General features: G+C 42.9%; 1 protein-coding gene across 6 annotated transcripts in view; it reads left to right on the top strand.

The window, feature by feature from the left end:
* The first annotated feature begins 254 nt into the window (after positions 1-254).
* SLC2A12 (solute carrier family 2 member 12) overlaps positions 255-23,879 on the top strand; it is a 32,201-nt gene continuing 8,576 nt past the window's right edge. Inside the window, exons 1-3 of one of the 6 annotated variants that reach the window (XM_068408132.1) lie at positions 458-543; positions 2,969-3,193; positions 8,249-9,571. In XM_068408132.1, the coding sequence (XP_068264233.1) occupies positions 3,100-3,193; positions 8,249-9,571 (1,417 nt within the window). In that variant the 5' untranslated portion in view covers positions 458-543; positions 2,969-3,099. The other 5 variants (XM_068408141.1, XM_068408158.1, XM_068408125.1 and 2 more) reach the window with 5 other exon arrangements.

Raw genomic sequence — 23,879 nt, forward strand, 5'->3', positions numbered from 1 at the left:
TCCACGCGCCTTGTCTGTAAAACCGTGTGTGTATGAACACCAGAGAGAAGGGAGCGCGCAGGGGAGAGAGAGACCCTTTAAGCTAATGGGTAAGGAACGTGCATCGAGCTGAGCGCGGACGTCTGATGCCTCCAACTATTTGTTAGGAGGCAAAAGCAATACTTCCGACAAACGGCCCTCCCCTCGCCTGCAATAGGCTCCCCAGAATAGCAACAGCCTGTGTCACTGTAAAGGGCAAACCCTTCTGAAATAGCAACAAAGTTGTTCACAAACCACTTTGTGGCTTGCGTTTGGTTTCAGCCAGCTTCAGCAACTTGTTGCCATGAGGAAAACAACCTGCGCTTTCCTGGGCAGCCGGGGAAGGGCCACTGCCCCGTGAAGCGCTCCTGCCCCAAGGTGCAAAGAGGGTGGCAATGGTACCTGGGCAGAGCACGGAGGACCTCGGCCAGCAGAGCCAGGCAATGAGAGGAGAGCAGCCAGAGGACGAGGAGAGCAGCCGGGGCAGCCGCCGCCACCACCTCCGCGAGCTCCCGGCTGCCGCAGGTAAAGCGGCAGGAGCTGAGGGCCAGCTGTGAGTCAGCAGCAGCGTGCCCCCGTAGCTAATGCTTGGGGCTGGGGGAAAACAGCCCTGCAAAGCCAAGCGGCTCGCGGGGCACGCTGTCTTGATTTCTAAAAGTGCGAGAGGGGAAAATGTGAGTAAGGAAGGGAAATGCCGGCTTGAATTTTGAATGAAGGTTTATGTGATACTTTTCCCAAAAGGCCTCGGTCCTACTGTTTGTGCATGTGCTGTCTGTTGTGTAAATCCCTTTCCTTTGTGAAGCCCAGTCACCTGAAAAATCAGAGAACCCGCTGCTGTCTAAGATAACAACAGTGCTCTGGCACTTGCGTGCTCGGGAGCAATTCAGCCCTTTTCACCGAAGCGGAGGGAGGCCAGGCAAGCACTGCACCTGCTCATGCAGGGGGAGAGTACAGGGAGCAGGGGGGGCTCCCTCCTGTCTTTTCTCCTCTAGCATTTCATGAAGAAACAGGGTTTCTCTGCTGACACCCTGAAAAATCAACTGTATAATTCCTTATGCAAAGATATTTGAGCGCTGAAGCTGAATTTCATAGCTCCTCACCTTTTTGTCCTACCCAGCCAGTTCTTCTAAGTTACAGGATGGTTTTGCATCTTGAGTCTCTCTCTCTCACTGATGATAAGGTCAAGGGGAAAATGACCCATGATTGTGACATTTCTCACCCACAAGACAGCTTTACTCAAACAAGAAAGCACGATTGTACACCAGAAATGCCTGTGTCCTGAGCAGGTTTTGTTCACTTAAAAATGAATGAACTAACCCATGCATGTTCAGATACCACAGGCACAAATGCTTTGTTGGAGTGTATTAGCAATCAGTCCAGCAACATCTACTGTACCTAGAAGGAGAGGAAGCCGAGGTTAATCAAGAACAGAAAGCCAGTCAGTGTGCAGACATATTTAACATTACCTTAGGGTATGGGGGGAAGCAACACAGATGGTTATAGGATAGCGTTAGCAAAGGGAAGCACAGCAGTTACAATAAACAGACAGCAAAGTTACGGCAGCACAAGGGCTACAGTTAGAAGAGTACATGCAGATGCCACACTTGGCCTTACCTTCAGAAATTAAAGCAGAAACCTGAGGAATTTATAATTACGTAGCTAGCAATTAAAAGAACTTGTTGATTCTTATTGAAAAATAACAAACCAAAACCCAAATCCCATTTAATGTAATGAAGAGCCAGGCTGCCTGTTGACATAATGAAAATACATGGCAGAGCAGTAAGAGAGATGGAGAGATGGCCAGGGTGAGTCTGTCCAGGATCTGCGTTCCCTGTCTTTCCATCAATATCAGGGAGATTTTGTTCATGAAATTCAAATATTACTCACGCAATACATTCATCAGGTTTATGCTGTACAAAGTATACAATGTTTCCCACCATTGCAGGAATTTAGATGTGTGAAAATGTGTGATACGGCACCTTCCTTTTGCTTTCTTTTTTACTTCAATTTACAAAATATTTGTTTTGGTTTTGCCTTTCACACGTGGGTGGAAGGAGTCACATTTGTGAAATGGTCGTGATCCCACACGGCCCTGACACCATTTTTGGGTAAATTTAATATTTTCCAAGATTTTCCAGTTCTGTTTGCAACATAACTTTGTCCCAAAGCCACCATTTGTTTCATCCTGTAGGGTCTTGTTGGGTAACTGTTTTAGATCCAATGCCAGACTTCTAGATAGGCAGCTAGATCAGATACATCCTGGCTAACAGGAGAAATGCACATACTGAGCAGCTACTGGATATAAAGAAACCTCAGGCATTAGAATAGATCAACAGGGTAACATATATCTCTTTGCACCAGACAAGTAGATGAGACAGAGAAGATGACTGTGACAGTGCAGCAAAGATCATGATGGCATAAAAATGGGATAATCACCTTTGACGAGGAGCAAAAGCATGACTGAATTATGCAGCAATTCCTAACACATGCCATTAAATATTTATCCTACAAAACCATGTGATCCTCATGCTATACACTTTAGCAAAATGCTCCTCTAAAGACAGTTTGGGGAATTTTAAACACTATTTCCCTGTAAAGGCAAAATTTTTTTATGTCAGACAGCACTCAGATGGAGAAGAAATGTGTTGTTGAAGATAGGTTAAACTTTTCAGATACAGATGCTGTAGTTTTAAGATTTATCATGGATAAAAGTAGATGCCTTGTTCTATTGAAAAAGGGAGATTCCATGCTGTGGATTCATATCTATGCAATGCACTCAACTCATCATGATTTTCTAACCTCTGCTTATTAACCAAGGGTTGACAGAGCATGATTAACCTTCCAAATGTCTAAATAGATCAAAGAATCCCAAAGGATTTAAAGAAAATATATTTGACCTTCCAGTAAAATACTTTCCTTTCCTCCCAAACTGAGACATTTCTCACCTCAGATTAAACTGAAGTCAACAGAAGAAAGCACCATGTTGGAAGAGACTGTCGAGTCCCCTTCTATCAAAATAGATGTATTTGCACAGGTCACATAAAGAATTCATCTCCCCTCACCATCCCACAAGTTTTCTGTATGCACGTTGGATGTTCTCTTGCGAGAAAGGAAAGAAAAACTACATCACAAAAATCTCAGTGTCTGGACAAATGTGGACTGTGGTGCTGCCAAGGTGAGCTGGAAGGGGCTCCCAGGCACCTTTGCCATAGCTCTCCTGCACATGAAGCAGGGGAAGAGTGGTGTTTCCCAGCTCAGCCTGCTTGCAGATCTTCCCGGGCATAGATCATTTATCCATAATGCCTATACAATACATGCACAGACCAAATATTTTGCCTTTGGAAGGACTGTATTTTCCCAAATATGTGCTTGAAAATAAGTAAAGGGGCACACCCTTACTACTTGGCCCCATCCAGTGTCATCAGCAGTACACTGTGCTATACTACAACTGCACTTGGTCTCCTTTTCAGGAACCAAGCACAAACACTTCCAGCAAATGTTCTTAAAGGTAAGTTTGTTTGCCAAGCAGTGCTGCTTTTGACCTGAGTAACGGTTGTGAGAAACCATTTTGTTTACATGGGGAAACTAGAGAATAGACTTTCCAATCACTTGTCACACACCAGCCACACGCTGGTTAGCCGTGGTGTTTGTTGCAGCCAGAGAAATTTCTCTGGAAGCCGTCATTAAAATATTTTATTCCCCTGGGCTGCACACTGCCATGTATTCTGCAGGCATCTCATAAAAATAAGAGGAATATACATTTTAAGAAGCTTTTTTTTAAAAAAGGAATGCCTAAGAACTGCCAGCAACATCGTTAAAAGTGACACTTAAAAGGATTGTGAGTACAACTACTGCAACATGCTTTATCTGGAAATGTTAAAGCAAAACATATGCTGAAGCCTGAGGGAATTTTGTCTGGAGGAAGACCATGAAGGAAAACGGAGCAGAGATTTCAGGGTTTAACTCAGCAGGCAGTTCTGAGCAGGCAAGTCTTAGGTACACCAGTTACAACAAAACCTCATAGTGATATAAGGATGTTTCTTAGCAGAATAGGGCCTGTGAGGGACAAAAGACACCGAGTTAACTGCTGAATTTGCCACTGCTAATGCGGAAATATAATGTGTCTCTCTCTGCATCACATCAGAATCTTCTTTTCATTCAGTGGTCTGCTTTAGTTACAGCCCTCCACGATTTCTATATGATTGTGGGTGTGTATCACTGGACACATAAACAAGGATACCAGTTGACCCAGTAAAAACAAAACAAAGAAACATTAAGAGGTTGGTCAAGCTGCTGTGCTTGGAGAAGCAAGAAATATATGGGCTTGAGTGCTTCCCTAGCAACTTCCCAGGTGTCCAAGCTCCACACCCAGCTTGTACAGCCTTTTCGAATAAAAATAAATAATCACCTCGGTTGCTCTGATCTGAGGACCACAGGCTGAGGAGAGCACAGTCTGGATTGTAAAAAACAGTGCTGATGGTGGACTCCGTCAAGTTATTTGAGTTGGCACTGTGATTTTGAATCAGAAACTGGAACCATACAAAACCGACAGTTGCACATTTAAAGAATTAAAAGCCGTACAGGACACAGACCTCAAAGTATCAATAGGAGACACTGCCCACGCTGCTGTGTTTCTGCTGGAAAGCCTTAAACTCAGTTTTTGTCCCCCTGTTACTTATCATTTTTTCTCTCAATTGCCTGAAAGAAGATAATAATGGATTGTTTGCAGATGATAAAGGTGACGAGTGATTAATAAATGGGATATGTCACTGGCTGAACGCAATTTGGATGGCTTGGCCTGCTGACTGCGAGTGAATGTGCTGTCTGGGGTTCCTCTCTGCTAACTTTAGACATCTGCATCTGAGCAAGATGCACAGATTCCTTTTATAGGCAATGGAGAGAAATAGGCATTTGACCTACTTCAGACATCTAGAAGTGCCTGTTTTTCACACGTGGTTACAGAAGAAATCTAGAGGTGCTGTAGATCTCTCTCAGTTAGGTAAATTGAACCTATCCTATGTGTTTTAATACAGACAAATGTAAAGCCATTTGAGTTCCTAGCTAGGATGCAAGAAGGCAGGCCATATTTAACAGAAAGGCAGTGCCTTGGAAAGACCCCAGTCAGAGAAGAAGTTGGTTGTCCTGGAGGATAACCAGCAGAAGATGACCTCCTGTACACGGCTGTGACAGTCCTTAGATGTGTAGAGGGGGAGAAGTCCACCAGGAGTGGGACAATTATGTCAAGTTCCTATCTATCTGGCAGTATCCAATCACTGCAGGAGCGCTGGGTCTGGCTCACAATTTATTGAAGAAGTTGATAATCTGGATAGAGTTCGGAGAACAGGGCTTTGAATACTTAAGGGACTGGTAAACTTGTAAAGCCTCACAGGTTAAGGAGCTTATCAAGGAGAGGTCTGGGGGATGACTCGATGGCAGGCTATAATTTTGTACTTAGTGAAAACAGCTAAGTGCAGGCAAATGGAGAATGGAATCTGATGGTTGGAAGCTGAAGCTGCAGAAATTAAGTGTAGAAATAATTTACAGGTAATTTACAGTGAAAGTAATTAACCATTGGGACAACTTATGACTTGAAGTCATTGGCTTTCAGCCACTAGCAATTTTTAAATCAAAGCTGAATATTTTAAATGGCCTAGTTCAAATAAAATGTCATTTGTATGTGTCTGAAGGGTTATGTGTGCTGTTCATGAGTGTCAGACTGGATAACTGCAATGGTCTCTTTTGGCTTCATAATATATAAATCAAAGCAAAATCTTAGGTTAAATCTACATGGTTCAATGGCATAAAATACAGGGATATCCAAGAAAGCACAAATATCAGCACTGAGCAGTAGTTTGGGCAAAGCACTGTGATCAAATTAGCAGTGTATCTTCTGATACTTAAGCTCATTCATTCAGGGTTGTTACCAGCCCTGACTTCCAGCCAGGATTCATTGCAAGGGTATATTTTCTAGATCTAGTAATACAAAGCAAGCAGGCTAGTCAAAAGTACAAAGGGAGGGAAAAATTAGGTTTTACAATGATGAAACATATATTGCATGCATGCATTGGAGGATGGAGCACATGTAGCACAAAGCAGCTTAACTGGAGTCAGTAGTACTTCCACTGAAGTGCTGTTCAGTGTGTGAAGGAAGTACAGCGGGACCTTGCCCTAACCCATGCAGTAACCTCTGTTTAAAATAAGTGCAATGATCTTGGATACTGCAGATATAAAGGAAGAAAAAGCTTTAGGCATAATACAGACATGGACAACAATATAAAAAAAGATTGTTCCATCACCGGAGCATTTTGCAGATTTGTTTCTGACGTTTTCTTCAAGCTGTCCCACCTCCATCACAATTAATCTACCAGCCACTCTCACCTTCTGAAAGACTTCTCACAATACTCCCATTTCCCCCATGCTCTTATGGCCCACCATAACAAAACCATGTGTTTTTCGCCCATCTCGTCTGTCTGTGGTTTGCCAGCCACCCAAGCCTAGAGGCAGAGTGGGCTGAGGTGTGCTGGGTGCACTCGATAGCCCGGGGCTGCTGCCGCTTGGCATCTGCTTGGCTCAAAGGGAGTGAATAGAGAGACAGGTAGGAGAGCTAATAGGCGATACATATCTTAATAGACTAAATGGGCTTACACATCTCCCCTGACCCTGGAGGCACAGCGTATATTCACAGACCTACACTCTGCTACCCTCAAACATAACCGGGCCTCCTGTGGATTGGCTGCAGGGAGTAATGGTGGGCTCATGCCGTGAGCCAAACTACCTCTGGGAATTGTTAGGAGAGCGAGAGGTGGTTTGGGGCACAACCATGCCAGGGACCATGCCAACAATTTAGTAGGATATGTGGCCACATGCCAGGGTCCGGGCCTGGGCTCTGGCACTGTTTATTTTAGTAGTACAAACATACTGCTAGGGCTGCCCTCCTCCTCTCTTCTCATGATTTGCTTTAGAAACATAATATCCTCCATCAAATAGGACTGATCCTCAGCAATGTGCTCGAAAGTTATTGGCAAGGAACTCCACGCAGTCAGTGTGATCAAAGAGCCTTAATGCCTTAGAAAAATAAGCTAAAAATAAACAAAGTCTATGTATCATTTTCAATTAGATCATATACCCCTTTCCAGCCAAGCTGGAAATACTTGTTCCAGGAGAATTAACTGAAATATGGACTCTGTTATGCTACGAAAGCTACCTCTCCTCAGACACGTACTATATCTCCAACTAACCAGAAAATCAGAAGTCACTTTACCCTTTTCCTTGTTGTGTGGCAGCCAACACCATGATGAGAGGAAAGTCATACCGGGAGAAAGAACAAGACTAACAATAACACACTGATATATTCTCAAGGTTTAGGGTACAAAAGGCTTCACAGTTAGTAGAATATGATCAGTCAAATCTATCTTGTAACAATAAACAATGAATCGCCGTTGTATAAAATGAGTTTGTTTCAAAGTGGACGTTCAAAGGCATATAATCTCCCTTTGGTTTATGTTTTCACCATCTGTTTTTTATCCTGACATTGTGGCTGTCGTAAACTATGCGAAATATTTGATCCTGATATTCTGAAGAATCTGAGATTAGTGATGAGCAAAGCCCAGAAAGTTCATGAATTTGTACTTCAAAGATTGGTTTCCCCAGAATATCCCAGCTATCTGGATCAGCCTTGTGCTCAGTGGATAAGTTTCCATTTGGCAAAATAAAAACACAGGTACTAGCAGCCTTCATAACATCCTCAAGTGAAGCAAAGGAATTAGTAAGTGATGAGGGAAAACTTAACTTGTTGCTTATTCAAGTCAAGGTTGAAACAATGGGGCTGGGAAATTACTGTTTTCCTTGTCCATGGTACACTGAGAAAGTCTCAGGGCAAAAATTGTTTTTTTACTAGAAGGTTGTATTGTCAGTGTTGCCTTTTGCAACGATATTCTGAGGCAGAAGGTTTAATTACTTAGGGCCTGATCAAAACCTTATTTACTTCTGATCAGGAAGCAACATAAAAGAATTAAAATTAAAGAGAGTTTTATATGAATTATTTTTTTTTTCTTTTTAAAAAATAGCCTTTTATGTCACCACTGCTGCTGCATTTGTATGCACCTAACTGCTTTGCCTAAAAGTTACAAAAAGATTTTTTGGACTAGTATATCAAATAAAGTTATTATTAGTTGTCAGAATGTTGCAGAAGTCACGCTTTGAAGTTTTTGTGTTTTTTCTCTTATTTCAGGCTGTGGAACATTTACTTTTCTATCTTCTGCTGTTGCTGCTGTAAGTGGACTTCTGATGGGTTACGAGTTGGGCCTTATCTCTGGAGCTCTTCTTCAGATGAGCAGCATATTAGCACTCTCATGCAAAGAGCAGGAAATTGTTGTAAGCTCCCTGCTTTTTGGGGCCTTATTTGCATCCCTTACTGGTGGCTTCCTGATAGACCAATTTGGAAGGAGACTTGCTATTATTATTGCATCTTCTTTACTTGTATTGGGGAGTCTGATTTTACTGCCCTATGAATCATATGGGATACTTATTGTGGGACGGATTGCCATAGGTATTTCCATATCATTATCATCAATCGCAGCGTGTGTGTATATTGCTGAGATTGCCCCACAGCACAGAAGAGGCCTCCTCGTATCATTAAATGAACTCATGATTGTGATAGGCATTCTCTTTGCCTATATTTCAAATTATGCATTTGCCAGCGTATCTCATGGCTGGAAGTACATGTTTGGCCTTATGATTCCATTAGGTGTTTTGCAGGCTATTGCCATGTATTTTCTTCCTCCAAGTCCTCGGTTTCTTGTCATGAAAAATAATGATGAAGCTGCAAGAAAAGTACTGGAGAGGCTACGGGAAACAACAGATGCTACTAAAGAACTTACTGTGATCAAGTCTTCCCTGAAAGATGAGCATCAGTATAGTTTCTTGGACCTGTTTCGTTCAAAAAACAACATGAGGGCCCGAATGTTGGTAGGACTCACTCTAGTCTTTTTTGTGCAAACAACTGGGCAACCCAACATTTTATTTTACGCATCGACTGTTTTGAAGTCAGTTGGGTTCCAGAGCAACGAAGCTGCCAGCTTGGCTTCTACTGGAGTTGGAGTGGTTAAAGTGGTCAGCACAGTCCCAGCCACGTTTTTTGTGGATCAAGTTGGAAGTAAAACTTTTCTGTGTATTGGCTCTTCTGTCATGGCAGTATCATTGGTCATTATGGGCTTAGTGAACCGTAACGTACATGTGAATTTCACCAGCGTCTGTAGAAGCCAATCTCCAGAGGATTTATTTCTCCAGAGACCGGGAAACCTCACTGCTGTCACCAATGGAAGTCTCAAGGACCTCTTTGCTAGCATGACTTCACCAGAAAGATTGTCATTTGATGCACAGAGAAGCCCAGATGTTGCCAGGACAGGAGAACTGAACAGGACTGCCCTGGCAGGAGGCAAAAGCATGGCAGGGTCTCACACGGAAAGTGAGGAGGTTCCTGTTGTCCTGAAATGGCTCTCACTGGCCAGCCTGCTTGTTTATGTTGCTGCATTTTCCATAGGTCTTGGACCAAGTAAGTGTTTCATTTTTCTAACTCTTTGTAATGATTTACTTACAAGTGGGTTAAGTGCAGGGATGACATGCGCAGCTTGGCATCAGGCAGTTCCCAAGCTGCGCAAAGCAGTGTTTTCCGCTAATATGCGCTGGTATTGTCACAGACTGTCCTGACAGGCCTGGGGTGTACTTGTAGGAAGAGATCCTGCCCATTAAGGTCAATGGCATAATCTCCCTTCAATTCGTTGAAATTAACTGCTCCTCTTCAGTGAAGTTAAGAACTGCTGTGAGCTTTGTACAGCAAAATTACAGGGCCCCTGGCTATCTTTCCTCTTCCTAGTCTATTGTGACCTTACATTGGGAAGGTTAAGATGTAGGCATTTGCTGCTGCTAACTCATAAACCCAAGATAATGATAAGCTCTAGAGTTATGTATGATATGACGCCATCAAATCCATGAAATGTCAGCCTGAGTCCCACTGAGGATCTGGCCCCTTGACTATATAATAGTCTTCAGATATAGGAAAGACATTCAAGGTATCATAGTTCATGAGCAAACTGTAGTGTCATCGCCACTACCTGTGCTGAACAGCACCAGTGGAAGAACATAAAGGCACGTCACTGTACAGCTGAGGTACTGCTACAACTACCATCACACTTGCAGGGTTCCCATTCTCTCCAGAGGAGAACATGTTTGCCATTCCCAGGCACTAGCAACTAAATCTCTTCATTTTGATTTGTTTTGTTTTGTTTCAATAGCACATGCATATTATTGTTCTTTGAAGGTGTTGATTTTTTAAGCTGCACTGCAAAAACCACATGCACAGACTCCATTATTTATTAACAGACTTGATGTGCTTTTGTGCCCTGGCTGAAACTTGCCTTGCAAACATACTGTACTCATGCAGCACTATTCTGATAAAAAGCTTGCCACAAAAATACAACCCAACAATTGCACTAACAGCAACTCCCCTGCGGTATTTATTTATTTTAAACATTCCTCACTGTGAGAGCAGCGTGAGATAAGCATTCATTGCCAGGGCAGCAAGCTTGACTGTGTTATTACAGCATTATTCCTTCCCTTGCAGACCATCTTGGGGCTGGATTCTGCTTTCGGTGACACAGGTTCAAAACCAAGAGCGCAGCCCTGAGTAGAAAATGTTACCTGAGCTTTTACTTGGATGTTTCAAACACACGTTTAATGACCCTCAAGGCAGGGGCACGTGTTCAGGCTTGGCCTCCTATTGAAAGATGCTTTCCTGTTGACCTGGCTGTAAACGAGTTCCTGTTTCCATTTGAGTTGGTCTGATGTGATGTTAATGATAACGAGGTTTATTTCCTTGAGGGCTACAGAAACTGAGGTATGTTTGCCAGGCTAACCTGAGAAGTCTTTGAGGCCCGTGCTCGTTTTCTGACCCCTTTCTTGACTAAGAGCACAAATGCTCTCACACAGCAAACGGGAAAGAACAGACACTGTCTCAGCTCCAGCATGTTGAAATCATGTATGATAAAGCCATGGTGAGGCAATTTAAATTGACAGATGAGTTTGTGTAGCAAGTGAAGGCCAGGTCCAGGAGAGATACCAGTATTTCAAAATGCAGATAAGTACTTTCAAGACACTTCCATGCCTTTAAAACTACAACGTTCAGTTAAGATTGACAATGTATATAAAATGCAAGGGTCAGAGAATCAAGAGATTGTTGGAATCTGGAAAGGATCTATTGTGGTTACATAGTCTGGGTTGGGACGCGAGGTTATGATTTGTGTCCCATGTGCAGCCTTCAACATCTGCTGCTTGGAGTCCAAATCCTTGAATGTATTTTAAAAGCTTAGCTTTCTTATCCTCAGTATGCCTTTCTTAGTGTAAAGAAATAAAAAAACCGAGCCCCTCCGTTCATATAAAGTAAACAGTTTTAACAGGTTTGTGTTATTCATCTCTAAATTTGGTCTGTGGTCTGGACCAGACTGTTAGCCATTGTCTACTCTGCAATGGGAGGAGGCATCGAGGCTGCACTCACTGGCTGCTGTGGCCAGGCGATGGCCGGGAACCTGGGGACAGAAGCACCGTAACCCCCGCACCACTGTATTTTCAATGCAACTTCTCACACTCCACGAGATGCCTGCCTGTCCTGCTGGTGAAGGTGAAGGCAGTGCTGGGGATGTGTCTGTTTGTAACCTACAGATCTTTTGGACAAAGAGCAGGGAGGATCTTGCTCTTTTCCCTCTACCCCATGAGGCAATTCACGGAACAAATTCACCCACTTTATTTTGAGACCATGCTGCATTGCGTTCTGTAGGGATAAAGGAGGGTCTATGCAGTGTCATTAGGAAAACTGCACACTCTTCACAGGGCAGATCATGCAGCCTGAGCTCTATCATAATTTTTTTAAATTATTTTGCCCTTGTTTTTTCCCTTTCTTTTTGGAATTCTGATCAAAGAGCTAGTTACAGTCCAGAGTTGCACAGCAGACATTTATAAATGTTGTATTTTTCCATGATTTCTCTTTTGTCTCCAAATTACATGAAGTAGATCGATTTTTTTAATGAACCAAACATATGCTAAATATATGTATTGCCATTTATCAAAGCACCCAGGCAGCACAGTGATGAGCACTCAAAAATAGACAGTGAAAGATAAAAGCCAGTTTTGCATTATAAAAGAATTCACAGACTAGCAAGCATCTGCTTAGTCACTTTTTTGATTCTGGGGTGCTCTGTATTTATATCATCAGCCCTTATGCAAGATAAAGGGAGTATTTCTGCTGCTCTGTTTCAGATTAATTATGTTTGGCAAACTGCAATTCAACTGCTTGTTCACACTCAATTTCACACAATTATGAGGACTTTTTGTAGGTGCAACAAATCAGCGTTGCATCATGTTGCAGAACAGCACATGCTGTCTCTCCAGGGGTGTTTGCAGAGGCGTTTCAAGGCAGTTATTAGCTAAGGGGACTTACTTGACACCCATCTTTGTCTTGAGTTACCTTTGTCTGTATATCAGAAAGGTCAAACGAGGATGAACTGTTCTCAGCAGGGAAAAATGCCTGCAGAGCCCATGAGAAACCGCTCTCTGGCTGCCACGTGAAGGGTGAGGAGTGCGAGAGGGGCTCTTCATTGTTTTCAGCACATGTTTGCAAGGAGAGACATTTGAACCCGCTGTATGTGGAGGGGCGGGGGGACACGAGAAATCTGAGCCTCACAGAAATACTGCTATGCCTTGCACAGGGAGCAGTGAGTGCAGGGTAATGAGATGAGTGCAGTGTGGAGGTAGATCACCAATTCATCACCCAAGCTAAATGCTCAGTGTGACACTGGAAATTAATTTAACACAAAGGACACACAGAGAAATTCTAGTCAGGGCCACAACCACGCATGACCATTTACTAAATGACACAGGGTTAACCGAAATAGTTGCAGAGCATCTCATTTGCCAGATGCTCTGTTCAAACTACTTGAGGGGCAAAAAATAGTAGTGCTTTCTTATAAAGAGGTGTCACTTCCTTCACTTGCCACTGTTGTACGGTGCCACATACTGAGATGCAGGAACCAGGAAAGCCAAACTCACGGAGTATCAAACTTATTTCCCAAAATAGGGCTGTAAATGTGGGACTCGGGGTTGGATGGAGCATGTGCAGTTCTCTTGGTTAATAACTGCAGGGCAGCTCTAGCCTTTCTGAAAGAGTGGGTGCCCAGAGCCCTGCTGCTTTCCTCACAGACCTGACAAAAAAAATTCAGATTCAGGTGTCAGATGGCACCCATTACCAAATATCTTCTTCTCTGCCCTGATCATCTCCTTTTGCACCATTTAGGACCAATGACTAAGTAGGAACAGTTTCCCTGCATATTTCCCTATATATCCCCTAAGTGAGGTGGTCTCACTGGGTGATCTCACCAGTAAGTAGACGAAAGAGAGACAGTAGCACCATACACATTAATACAGGGATGCAGTGTGGTCTGGAGGCAATCCTCTTTATTGAACAAAAATCAGACTGGCTCCAACAAGTCCTAGGTTGAGAAGCAAGTAATGCAAACAGTTTGGACCCAACAGAGCATCTGTTTTCCCAGTCTGAATTTGCTCTAGCAAATAAAAAGCAAGTGAGCAAAAGAGGGCTTGCGCAGTACCTCTTTCCACATATTGTGGGAGTGCAGTTCAAGGGGATCCATGCATATCACAGGGATTTTTTGCTGTGGAGTGGGGAACATTTTTATAGAGAGGGAGGGTGTTGAATGCATGCATTTGGACTGCATGTATGGCATTGGTGACTTGCACAAAAGAGCTCTCTTCCTCCTCTATCAGTCCTTAAAACAGGTTTCTGTATAACTGCAAAGGCGTTTAGGCAGTTGGCCAATGAACTTCGGGATAATCTGCTGGTGCAAATCACATCAGCTTCATTGACGTCACATCAGTTTATGTTGAGGATGTGGACGTAAATCAACAAAAGCACCTACAAGTGGGACTGCGGGGCAGTTTCATGACATGCATCATCCTCAAAATCACTTAGATGCATAAAGTACAAAGGTGTTTATGTCTCTGCCAATGTGGAACTGAAGATGTTCTATTTCTGCATGTCCCAGAGCAGCCGCCACCTTTGTGCAGCTCTCCAGGGCCAACGGCCAAGCTCTCAGAGCTCTCCTCTTGGATGCCATCACAGGCTCCTCTTCCAGGAGACTTCTCAGAGCTGCAGGGATGCCCTGGCCCCAAGTGCTCAGAGCCCACTCAGCATACACACAACTGTGGTCACAATACACCTGAGGCAGATCAGTATCTGCAGCTGAAGAAGTATCTTCTGGGACTCAGGGCTCAGCACAAAAAATATCACATATACCCATCTAGATAGACATAAAGTTTAAAAAAATTATTTTTACATTTTTGTGGTGGACAAATAAGTGCCTAACAGGGTCGTGGAGGAGGAGTTTAGAACTTACTTCAAACCCTGCTTTTCCACATAGCTGTTACAGTCCCATCAAAGCACAGCTCCTGTGAGTGGGTGCCTGTAGGACTGTCAGTACTTTGGTATTGATTTAAACCTGTTAAATAGCGGAATTAAATATTCATGGAAAGCTTCTCACATTGGGATTTTATGCCCTCTGTTGCTATCTGCTAGCCTCAGCCATCAGGTGAATATTTCTGATTGGAAAACTGGAGAAAAATTGCATGCTCATCACTCTGTTCACAGCAGTGTTTCCTTTTAACTTCTGAAGCGAGAACATTACTCACAAACCAGGGGACCAGCAGGGGACTGGTTGTGAGAGCACCTTGCCAGTGCCTGGGGCTGTAAAATCCAGACTCGCGGTGGATGCGAAGCATGTCTGAGGACCATGTACGAGGGAGGGTGAGCACAGGGCCCACAAAATGAGTGACAGTTTTGGGGACTGTAGTTCCCACCAGTGTGTCTCCCCACTGGACTCAGCCACTGACTCACAGCCACCTTGGGCTGAAGCTTCTCCTGCATTTGGGGACCCCTAACATCTCCCTGCTCTCTGTGTGCAGGTGCAGAGGCGCATGCAACTGCCTGGCTAAAGTTAGCAGGCAGATTCAAAGCTGTTGGGGCAGGCACAAGAGAGGGATGGACAAATCCCCGCCTGCATTCACACAGGTTAGCAAACCAGCAGCTTGTGGTCACTATAGTAACTTTCTTCACCAGGAAACCCAGTCTCACAGCCAAGGCTCAGAAGGGAAATTACTTCCCTCACAAGTTACCTGTTGCTAAAGACTTTTTTCCTTCCTATGAGGTCTTCACTTTCCATTCAGTTTTAACCTGGATGCTTGGGCCTCAGGTCTGAGCACCCATATGATCCCAGGGTAGGTAAGGGTGGCAGGCCATCCAACCAAAGCTGCCCTTGGGTTACTAGTTTCACACTGATGAAATTCCTTTCACCTGAAGGACTTGGGATTGTGGCTTCATGTCCTCCAGCCTGGGTCCCCCTGAGAAGGGGCAGTGACCATGCTCTCCAGCAAGCCCTGCCGTGATGCACCAGCTCACTGCCATGGGAGCTCTCTGTTTGAGGTTGTTGGCTCTGTGAGGAACAAAACCCATGCAGGGGAGCCGGTGAAGGTAAGCCCCCAGTGAGGGCAAATCTTAGGAGCAAATTTTTACTGATGAAAGCCTAGTTGGGGATGAGAGATGCCCATTTCTAGTTTAAACCTGGGGAGATTTGCCATATTGAGTATATCAGAGTTAAATTTATATCAGCTTGAATGGACGCTTTAAAACTGAGCTAATTTATATCTAAAATGGAACAGATGTTTCAACAGGTTTGGAAATGTAACTGATGTGGGAGCCAGATTCCTCAGATAATCAACAAAGGGAAATATTCTCCCCACCTAAGGGGGGGCTTTCAGCCCCCTACTCTCTGACCTCTCCTTTGGTGCTCCCCTCCTTTCCTCACCAGCTGTTGAGGGAGTTTAGGGTGATCAGGAAGCTAAATTAGACTGTGCAATAGCATTTCACATATAATATGCTTTAACTTTTGGTCAGCCCTGAAGCAGCCAGGCAGTTGGACTAGATGATCATTGTAGGTCCCCTCCAACGGAACTATTCTATTCTATTCCATTCTATTCTGTTCTATTCTATTCTGTTCTATTCCATTCTGTTCTTTTCTGTTCTCTTCTGTTCTGTTCTATTCTATTCCCATGTAAAAACCCACTTGTTTGTTCTACATTTTATTGTGAGTTGTTGAGGTCATTCAAATGCAGTTTTAAACCCATGTTGGGGACAGTGGGGAAGACAGAAGAAGGATCAGGCAAGAAGGATCAAGGAGGATGGAAGAAAGCTCAAGGCTTTCACAAGAAAAGTGAAATCCATGGAGGTGAGGAAGGAAATAAGTCCCTCTTTCCATCTATCACTGTCCTTCTTATGCAATCTTATGTGGTCTGTGGCAGTCTGTATGTATTTTATTGGATTAAGCAAGTCAAAACCCAGACCTGGAACATTCCCCTAAAGAATTACACTGGAGACAAATTTAGTGCCCTTGACTTTGCTTCTGTGATTCTCAGATTAACTGGCTACCTGAGTTAAAGCATGATTCATTAGCACGGTTAAATGCAGAATCTTTTCTGTATCTTTCACCTCAGTCAGTAAATGCATCTATAACAAACCCCAGAACAGCTGGTTTCACATATGACACTGAACAGCCCAGGGACTCAACCACAGAGGTCGTATCTCTTGCCAACCTTACAATCCAGATTGCATAGGACTGCTTTTTCTCTGCCACAAAATGCTTTTGGATTCAATCTTGGCCGCCAAATGCCCTACCAGAAACTGGAAAATCTTGTGAGAAAGAGAACGGTCAGTGTGGAAATTCTGACTCTGTGGATTTAGTTGGTTGTTCCTGTGTTTTGAAATACTGTAAGCTGTATGGCCTTGCACTAGCTTGGAAAACACTGGTAAAAGATAGAGGAGTTTAGAAGTCACATCTGTATCTTTGACATTAGAGCAATATTTCAGGCTTTTACGAAACATGTGGTTATTGTATTAATTTATAGCACACATAAATTTGATGTTAACAGGCATTCATGCTCAACATTGCCTTGCATGACATTTATTTGCAATGTTTTATTTTTGAGCTTCTATGTTTTGCAGAGCAGCTGTGGCCTGGCCTTAAATTTCACAGAAATGAGCAGCATCAATTTTATGTTGTTTTGTGGTTTACTCTGGAAAAGGAGATAGTGGCAGGGATTAAATCAAGTGCTCAAAAATAAGCAAATGCTTAAATGCTTTGTTGGATCTGAACCAGAATAATAAACGTTGGAAATGTGCATGTTTCACTGAGGATCAGTACAGAAAGTCCTATTTTAGTTAATTAAAAAATTATCTTGGATTCTTTACTTTATGACAAGATTCCTAGCACTGTTCATTTGTACTGAATCATCTTTTAATGCATGCATCCATGTGGTTTGAATATGACACTCCTAGTATTTATCTAGTTCATTATTCCTGTGCTATTCAAACGGTGCCTCATGTGGCCTTTATTTCACACTGTGTCTGTACTACCGAGCTGCAGTAGAAAGACAAGTCATGCCAAAATGAAAAATAAAGTAAGGATTGTGAATTGCTCACTTCTCCCTATTGCTCTGCCCCAGACAAGCTTTATCTGAAGCCCCTTGTTAACATGTCAGCTAACCCAGGAATCAGTTTGCCTTTTCACAGGCTGGTGGGTAGTAGTGAAGTGCAAGCCAATTTAAGATATTTTTGGATAGTTGGATGCTGAATTACAGGATTTCAAATTGCAGGAGGTGCTCTCTAAAATACCAGCCACATAGGTTAATCTTATCTAACTTGATAGAACCTACAACTCTGGGAGGTTTTTTAGGTGTGAAAAAGGTCATAATAAGGGGAAAAATGCTTTTGCAGTAATGAGACATGGCAATGTCAGTGGGAGCTTCTCCTTAATTGGTTTAGGACTCCATTTTGCAAAGAGCAGAATAGCGTTGTTCAATGCTGAGACTGAACTTAAACTATATACTGAGGTGCACACCTGAAATCTGGGATGTCATTTCCACTGACATCCGTGTTCCTCTTCATAAGTTTTCTTTTATGTATCTGAACAAGGGAAAGTCTTGGCAGATCAGGCCAAGGGCTTTGTCTTCTGAAAGACAGAGCCCTTGGTACTGTGAAAAGAGGGAGTGATGCCCCAGACAATATTCCTGTCTCTCCACAACAACGTTGGTTCAATCTGCACAAAATTTGGCCCACCGAGAACTACCTAGAAAAGGTGGGTGACTACCTGTCTTTTGGCATACTATGCTCCACTTAAACAGAAATTTGCATCAATATTCTGATCTTGGTGCTCTGGATATGTAAATATCTCTCTATTAATGGTTGCATTTTAATAAAACTATTGACACAAAGACACTGCTTGACTTAAGAGGAATGGCTCCCTGTGCTTAAAATTAGGCATAGTTTTAAAGTTCAACTCAGGTTAGATAGTAGCTGGTGGCTGAAATGAAGCATTTTACCTCCAGACTCACTTTATAAAAAAATCTAGAGAATGAATATTGCTGTGATTCTAACTAACAACTGGGCCTAATAATCCTCTTTTGTTCCACAGGGACATTATCTTCTGTAAAGTCGTGCACTGTCAAGTGAGTCTAGCATACTATCTATAAAAGCTTTCATATGATAATCAAGGCTGCCTATCATTAGCCAAATTTGCCCTTCTTTCTTCATAGGTCAAGTGTTGCATTTAAACATTCAGTAAAGAGTAGTGGCCTTTGATAATCATGTCAAAGACAATGAAAGATTTTACATTAGTTTTCCTTGACCATGTTCTTGCAGAGAAGATCATTGTGACACTGAAATCTGTGAAAAAGTTTATAGGGCATATGTCAAGCTTCATAAAATCCAGTGTCCTTTGGGAGTGAGGGCTGGGAGGAATTTTTTAGAGGCAATCTGATCTTGGGCCAGTTTTGTGCAAAAACTAGAACTGTGAGTAGGACTTCAAGTGCAAAGACAGTATTTTATTTCGTTTGTAAATATCATCAAACTAAACTATGTATTACAAAGTATGAAAAATAATTACGCCAGAAAGGTAAAAATGTGCAATCACTTAACTTACTGGCACTGCTGAGGAAGGCGGAGGCTGGCAGCCAAAGTGCAGAGAGGATGGCCTGATGGCAAGTGAGCGTATGGAGTCAGGAGACTGTTTCTCCCCAAAGCATCTGAGTTTCTGTGTTGTATTGAGCTCTGGGAGGAAAGCCAGGAAGATTTTCTTAAAGGGAAAGGGGACACAGGAGGGCACCCAGTTTCTGTTGCTTTTGAAAATCAACCTAAGTGCAGGAAACTATTACCAGTGAAGGAGAACTAAAACACACTTTGTGGTGGGTGGACCCAGAGCCTTCACAACTTCCTCCTTGCTGCCTCCCTCCAGCAGCAACCAAAGACAAGCATGAGCAGCAGTGGCCAGTGAGGGACTTAAAAAAATGGATCATTGCAGGCCTCTCACCAAATAAGTCACTGTTGTAAAATGTTGCTTATCCTTTCCACTGGGAGTTTTCTAAAGCATACACACAAATCTCTATTTTGCAAGAGCAAAATCTTAAATTGCCCCAAATTGCTGTGTCCCAACAGTTCTTTTCTGTTGTGCACACCTTAAGGACCAACACTGGCCCTTGGATACTGGAAAAAAAGGTTCATTTACCCCACCCAGCTGGGTAATTTCTCCTTGCCATACTTTTTAGAAGTGAAATATGTGATAATCTGAACTAATTCATGCACAAGTTCCTCGTGAATTAGTCTCTGGCTTCTGCAGTCATTCCTCTGCAAATGCCTCAGAGGATTATCCTGGATTCAATATTCTGAACAAGTAAACACCTACAAACAGGGATACACATTGCAGGTTTTAATTAAAAGGCCTTTATTTTTGGATGACAGTGTGTGATTTATTATAATAAGCACATTCTCCCTTGAAAGCTTGTTTTAATTTTTTTCTTTTTTTCTCTCTTTTTTTCTTTCTGCTTGCCCTGCAAGTTGTTCTGTCTTGATGGGATAGTATAAGTGTCTGTACAACAAAGGACGAGAGACAGAGACAGTGGCTGTGAAATCCAGTTGCAAACAGAATTGTCATCAGTTCAAATCAACTTCTATCAGGGGACCTGAAAAGAGGTGCAGACAATTACATGCCTGCCTACAGTAAAGCTATGATGCATCCTACTGCTGAGTACTGTTACTGGGCAAGATGGGCCACAAATCACATTAACTCAGACAATTTTACCACTCCTAGATCCTTATAGATCTGCCACTTCTTGCCCAGCAATCCTTCAGATGGGAATCACTGTCTATAAGAAAGCTCTTCTTGTTTGTGACTATTCTTTCAAGCTGAAAAGGATGGTAATTGAAGATCACTGAAAATAGGTTTGAGAATATACTGAACAGCTTGCATGAAACAGGAAAACCCATACCAGGCATTACATTTTTTTCAAGTTCATGGAGATGAAACTCACAATAGTAAAAAAAGAAAAAGAGAGAGAAGGGGGGAAGGACAGCTGGAGAAGACCAGAGGTGAAGTACATCTCACTGCCCTCCTTCTCAAGTGGCCCAGAATACAAGGGAAGGAGCTAATGTGTTTGTCTCACAGTCTCTTCCCTCCCAAAACCCTCCTGCTACTCTAACGTAAACTGGAGGAGGAGCATCTGAAGGGTGATTTCCACAGTCCACTGCAAGGTTCCTTAAAAAAGCACATGCAAGTGTTCAGCCTGTCTATTAGACAGTCATGCAAATAGTACAAACACTGGACAACAATTTTTATGTACACTGATACAGCCTCAGAGATAAAAGGATTAAATTCCACTTGTCCTAACATATGTTACTTCAAGAAGTCAGCCTAAAGAATTAACCATTAGAAACAGAAATGTAGTGTACCAGAAGAAAATAATTTAAGATTTGCCACATCACATCAGCTCCTTTTGGATCATCAGTGGTATCAGGTATCTTGCAACCCGTAATCATAAAGCAGCTCAGAGAGAAGCCCCTCGGAAGCCGTAGAATGAGGTACATATAGCCTTCGCCCGCAGAGATCAGGATGCAGCCAGCGGTGTGAGATTAGCTGAGGCTTCTCCTGACTCCCGTATCTCTCAGCAATAGAGCAATTCCACTCCTTTTAATGTGCACACACAGGGTTTGACTTGACCCTTGGCAGGTTGGCACGCTGCTGGCAGCTTACACGCTCTCCAAAGCAATATAGCTGCTCATTTGCTCCATATCTGCCAGTTATTGATTTTGAGCAGCCACTTCAGTCTCATCTTATGGGGCAGAGACGGAGAGACAAATGGCTCTCATCAAGCAGAGTCATTGATTTTTTATGCCAGTCACGAACATCAGCTTTAGCCTCTGGCACAAAACCACGGGCAGAGTTTCAGTTCACTTCTCTTGTGTCATATCTCTTTTACCTGCTTTGGAAAAGGACAAACTCTCTCTCACTCTAAATATCCCTTACTTTTGCCAGCCCCCCAAATCTCCTTCATGGATCTGCTGTGAAAATCTTTTCAGGGGTTGCATTGTGTGGGTGCTGGGAGCAGTGCTGGGACATTGCTGGTGTGTTACAGCAGCAGGTCCCCCCGGCCCCAAATCCCAGCTCTGCCCCTGTGCTGCGTGCCCTCAAGGGTACACACCTCATCACCATGCACACCATAAAGGCTTGTGCCATCCCCTGCAATGTGCCCTTTGAAATCAAGGCAAACCAATGCTGAAGCCAGCCTTTTGTGAGAAGTAGTTGGCTATCTGGTTATTTGTGTTAATAGCAGAGCCAGAAAACAGGTAAATGAAAAACCTGTGGGGTTTCATAAGCCTGGAAAAAATTTGGTCTTGGCAAAGCCAGTCATTAGCCATGTCCTTTGACTTCCTTCCTCTCGTGGCAGCTTCACAGTGGCTTGCTTGCGTCCTTCCCCAACACTGACCATTTGTTACATGTTCTTAGATGGTCTACCTGCATTGCTGGTGGGATAATCCCTTCCTTATATTCCCTTGGACCTCTTGTTGCTAACAGCCCAGTCCTCCCTTTCAAAGTCTTACATACTTCTGTCTACTTCCCTCCTAAGCTGTAAGTCCACTTAATCCCTTTCCACAGTTTATACATCAAAAACTTAAATTCTTCCAAGTATTGCAACGACTGCTTTCTAAATCTCACCATAAAGAACTTGATCTCACACAATATAGGTATAGGAAAGGAAAAAATGCTAAGCAGAAAATGAATACCAAGGGAATCTAATATTTCATTAATGGGAGCTGCTGAGCCACTTCCAATTTGCTTCTGCCTCCTGGCAGGAATAAGGTCAAAACAAGGACAATTTTCATTCATGTACCTCACTTGAATGTCAAGTAACCTCAAGCTCACAGTATTTCTCAGATGTTCTCAGATGTTTCTGCTTGTCTAATATAAGTCTGTTATTTTTTTTAATTTCTTTTTTATTTACTGCATAGATGTAAAGTAAGAAAGTAAGAAAGAAACCACACAAGAGTTTGAGACATCCCTTCACGTACGGCCCAGATACAAAGCTCATTAAGTTGTCCATGTTGGCTCCAACAAAAGGACCACTCAATCAATCTGTTACCCTGCCTGCAACAATGGCCAGTAGCAGATGCTGAGGGAAAATACATAAGAAAAGGCCCATGCAGCATGCACAGCATGTCCTTCTGCCTATATGTAGTTTAGGGAACCTCAAGAAAAATGTTTGGGATTTATTTTTACTATTGTGAACAATAGTTCTTGGTGGACCTTTTTCCACAGATACAGAGAAATAATGTTTTAACACCCAGCATTTAATCATTTTAACCCACTAATATTTTTCACATCTGAAGTATCTTGTGAAAGTGAGTTCCATAGTAGAAATGCACATTGCCTGAAAAAGCACTGCTGCCCTTGGTAACTTCACTTGGATTCTCTTGGTTTGTGTCATTAAAAACGTAATGAAAACCGCTCTTCTGTTTGTTTCCACAATGTTATAAACTTCAACTCTGTTTCCCTGCACTGTACATTGTCTAAGCTGAAGAGTCCTCATCTGTTTAATTGCTCTTTGCAGAGCCCATTACACACCTTTTTCCGTGGCTCATCTAGTTCTGAGTTGACCCAATCTGCACGCAACGTGTCAAATACAGGGGCACAACACGCATGCTCAGTGGCACATTCAGTGTTCTCTTCCTAATAATTGCCAATCCCCTGTTTGCATCCACGACCTCTGCCTCACGGGAGCTGATGCTGTCCCTGAACTGCCCACGGAGGCTCCAGCACTTCTGCCCTGAGCAGTGGTGGTATACTGGTGTGGGTACTGGTGGCTGTTTTTCTCCATATGTGTTACTTTGCATGTGTTGATAAGGAATTTTATAGGTTGTTTTTCAAAGTACTCAATACTTTGAGATCCTTTTGCAATTCTTTATGATCCTTCTTCATTTTTTTTACCTCAAATAATTTTGTACCATCAGTAAGTTTTGCATGTCCATTCACCTCCCTTTCCTGAGACATCTGGAAATATACTGAGCAGATGTAGTAATCTCCTTCCACCGTGAAAACTGGCATTTTCCTTTGTTTCCTATTATAAACAGTTATTGATCTCTATTCATACCTTCTCTTCTATCCCAAGACACTTCACCAAAGCTCTTTGAAACTGAAAAACACAGTGGCTCATTTGTTGCGATTCTCATGTTTCTTAACTCTTTCAAAGAGACACAGCTTTCCTCAGCAAAATCTAGACAACTCTTCCTCAACTCACTGTATATATCCTCCTTTCCTTCTTCCATCAGAGATCATTTAGCTTTATTCTAGCTCCAGCCAGCAGCTCAGTAAAGAAGTGTACCAGGGTGACCCCTTCCTGCATCCCCATGGAACGTCTTCTTC

Source organism: Nyctibius grandis, chromosome 1, assembly GCF_013368605.1.
Source record: "Nyctibius grandis isolate bNycGra1 chromosome 1, bNycGra1.pri, whole genome shotgun sequence".
Taxonomy (NCBI): domain Eukaryota; kingdom Metazoa; phylum Chordata; class Aves; order Nyctibiiformes; family Nyctibiidae; genus Nyctibius; species Nyctibius grandis.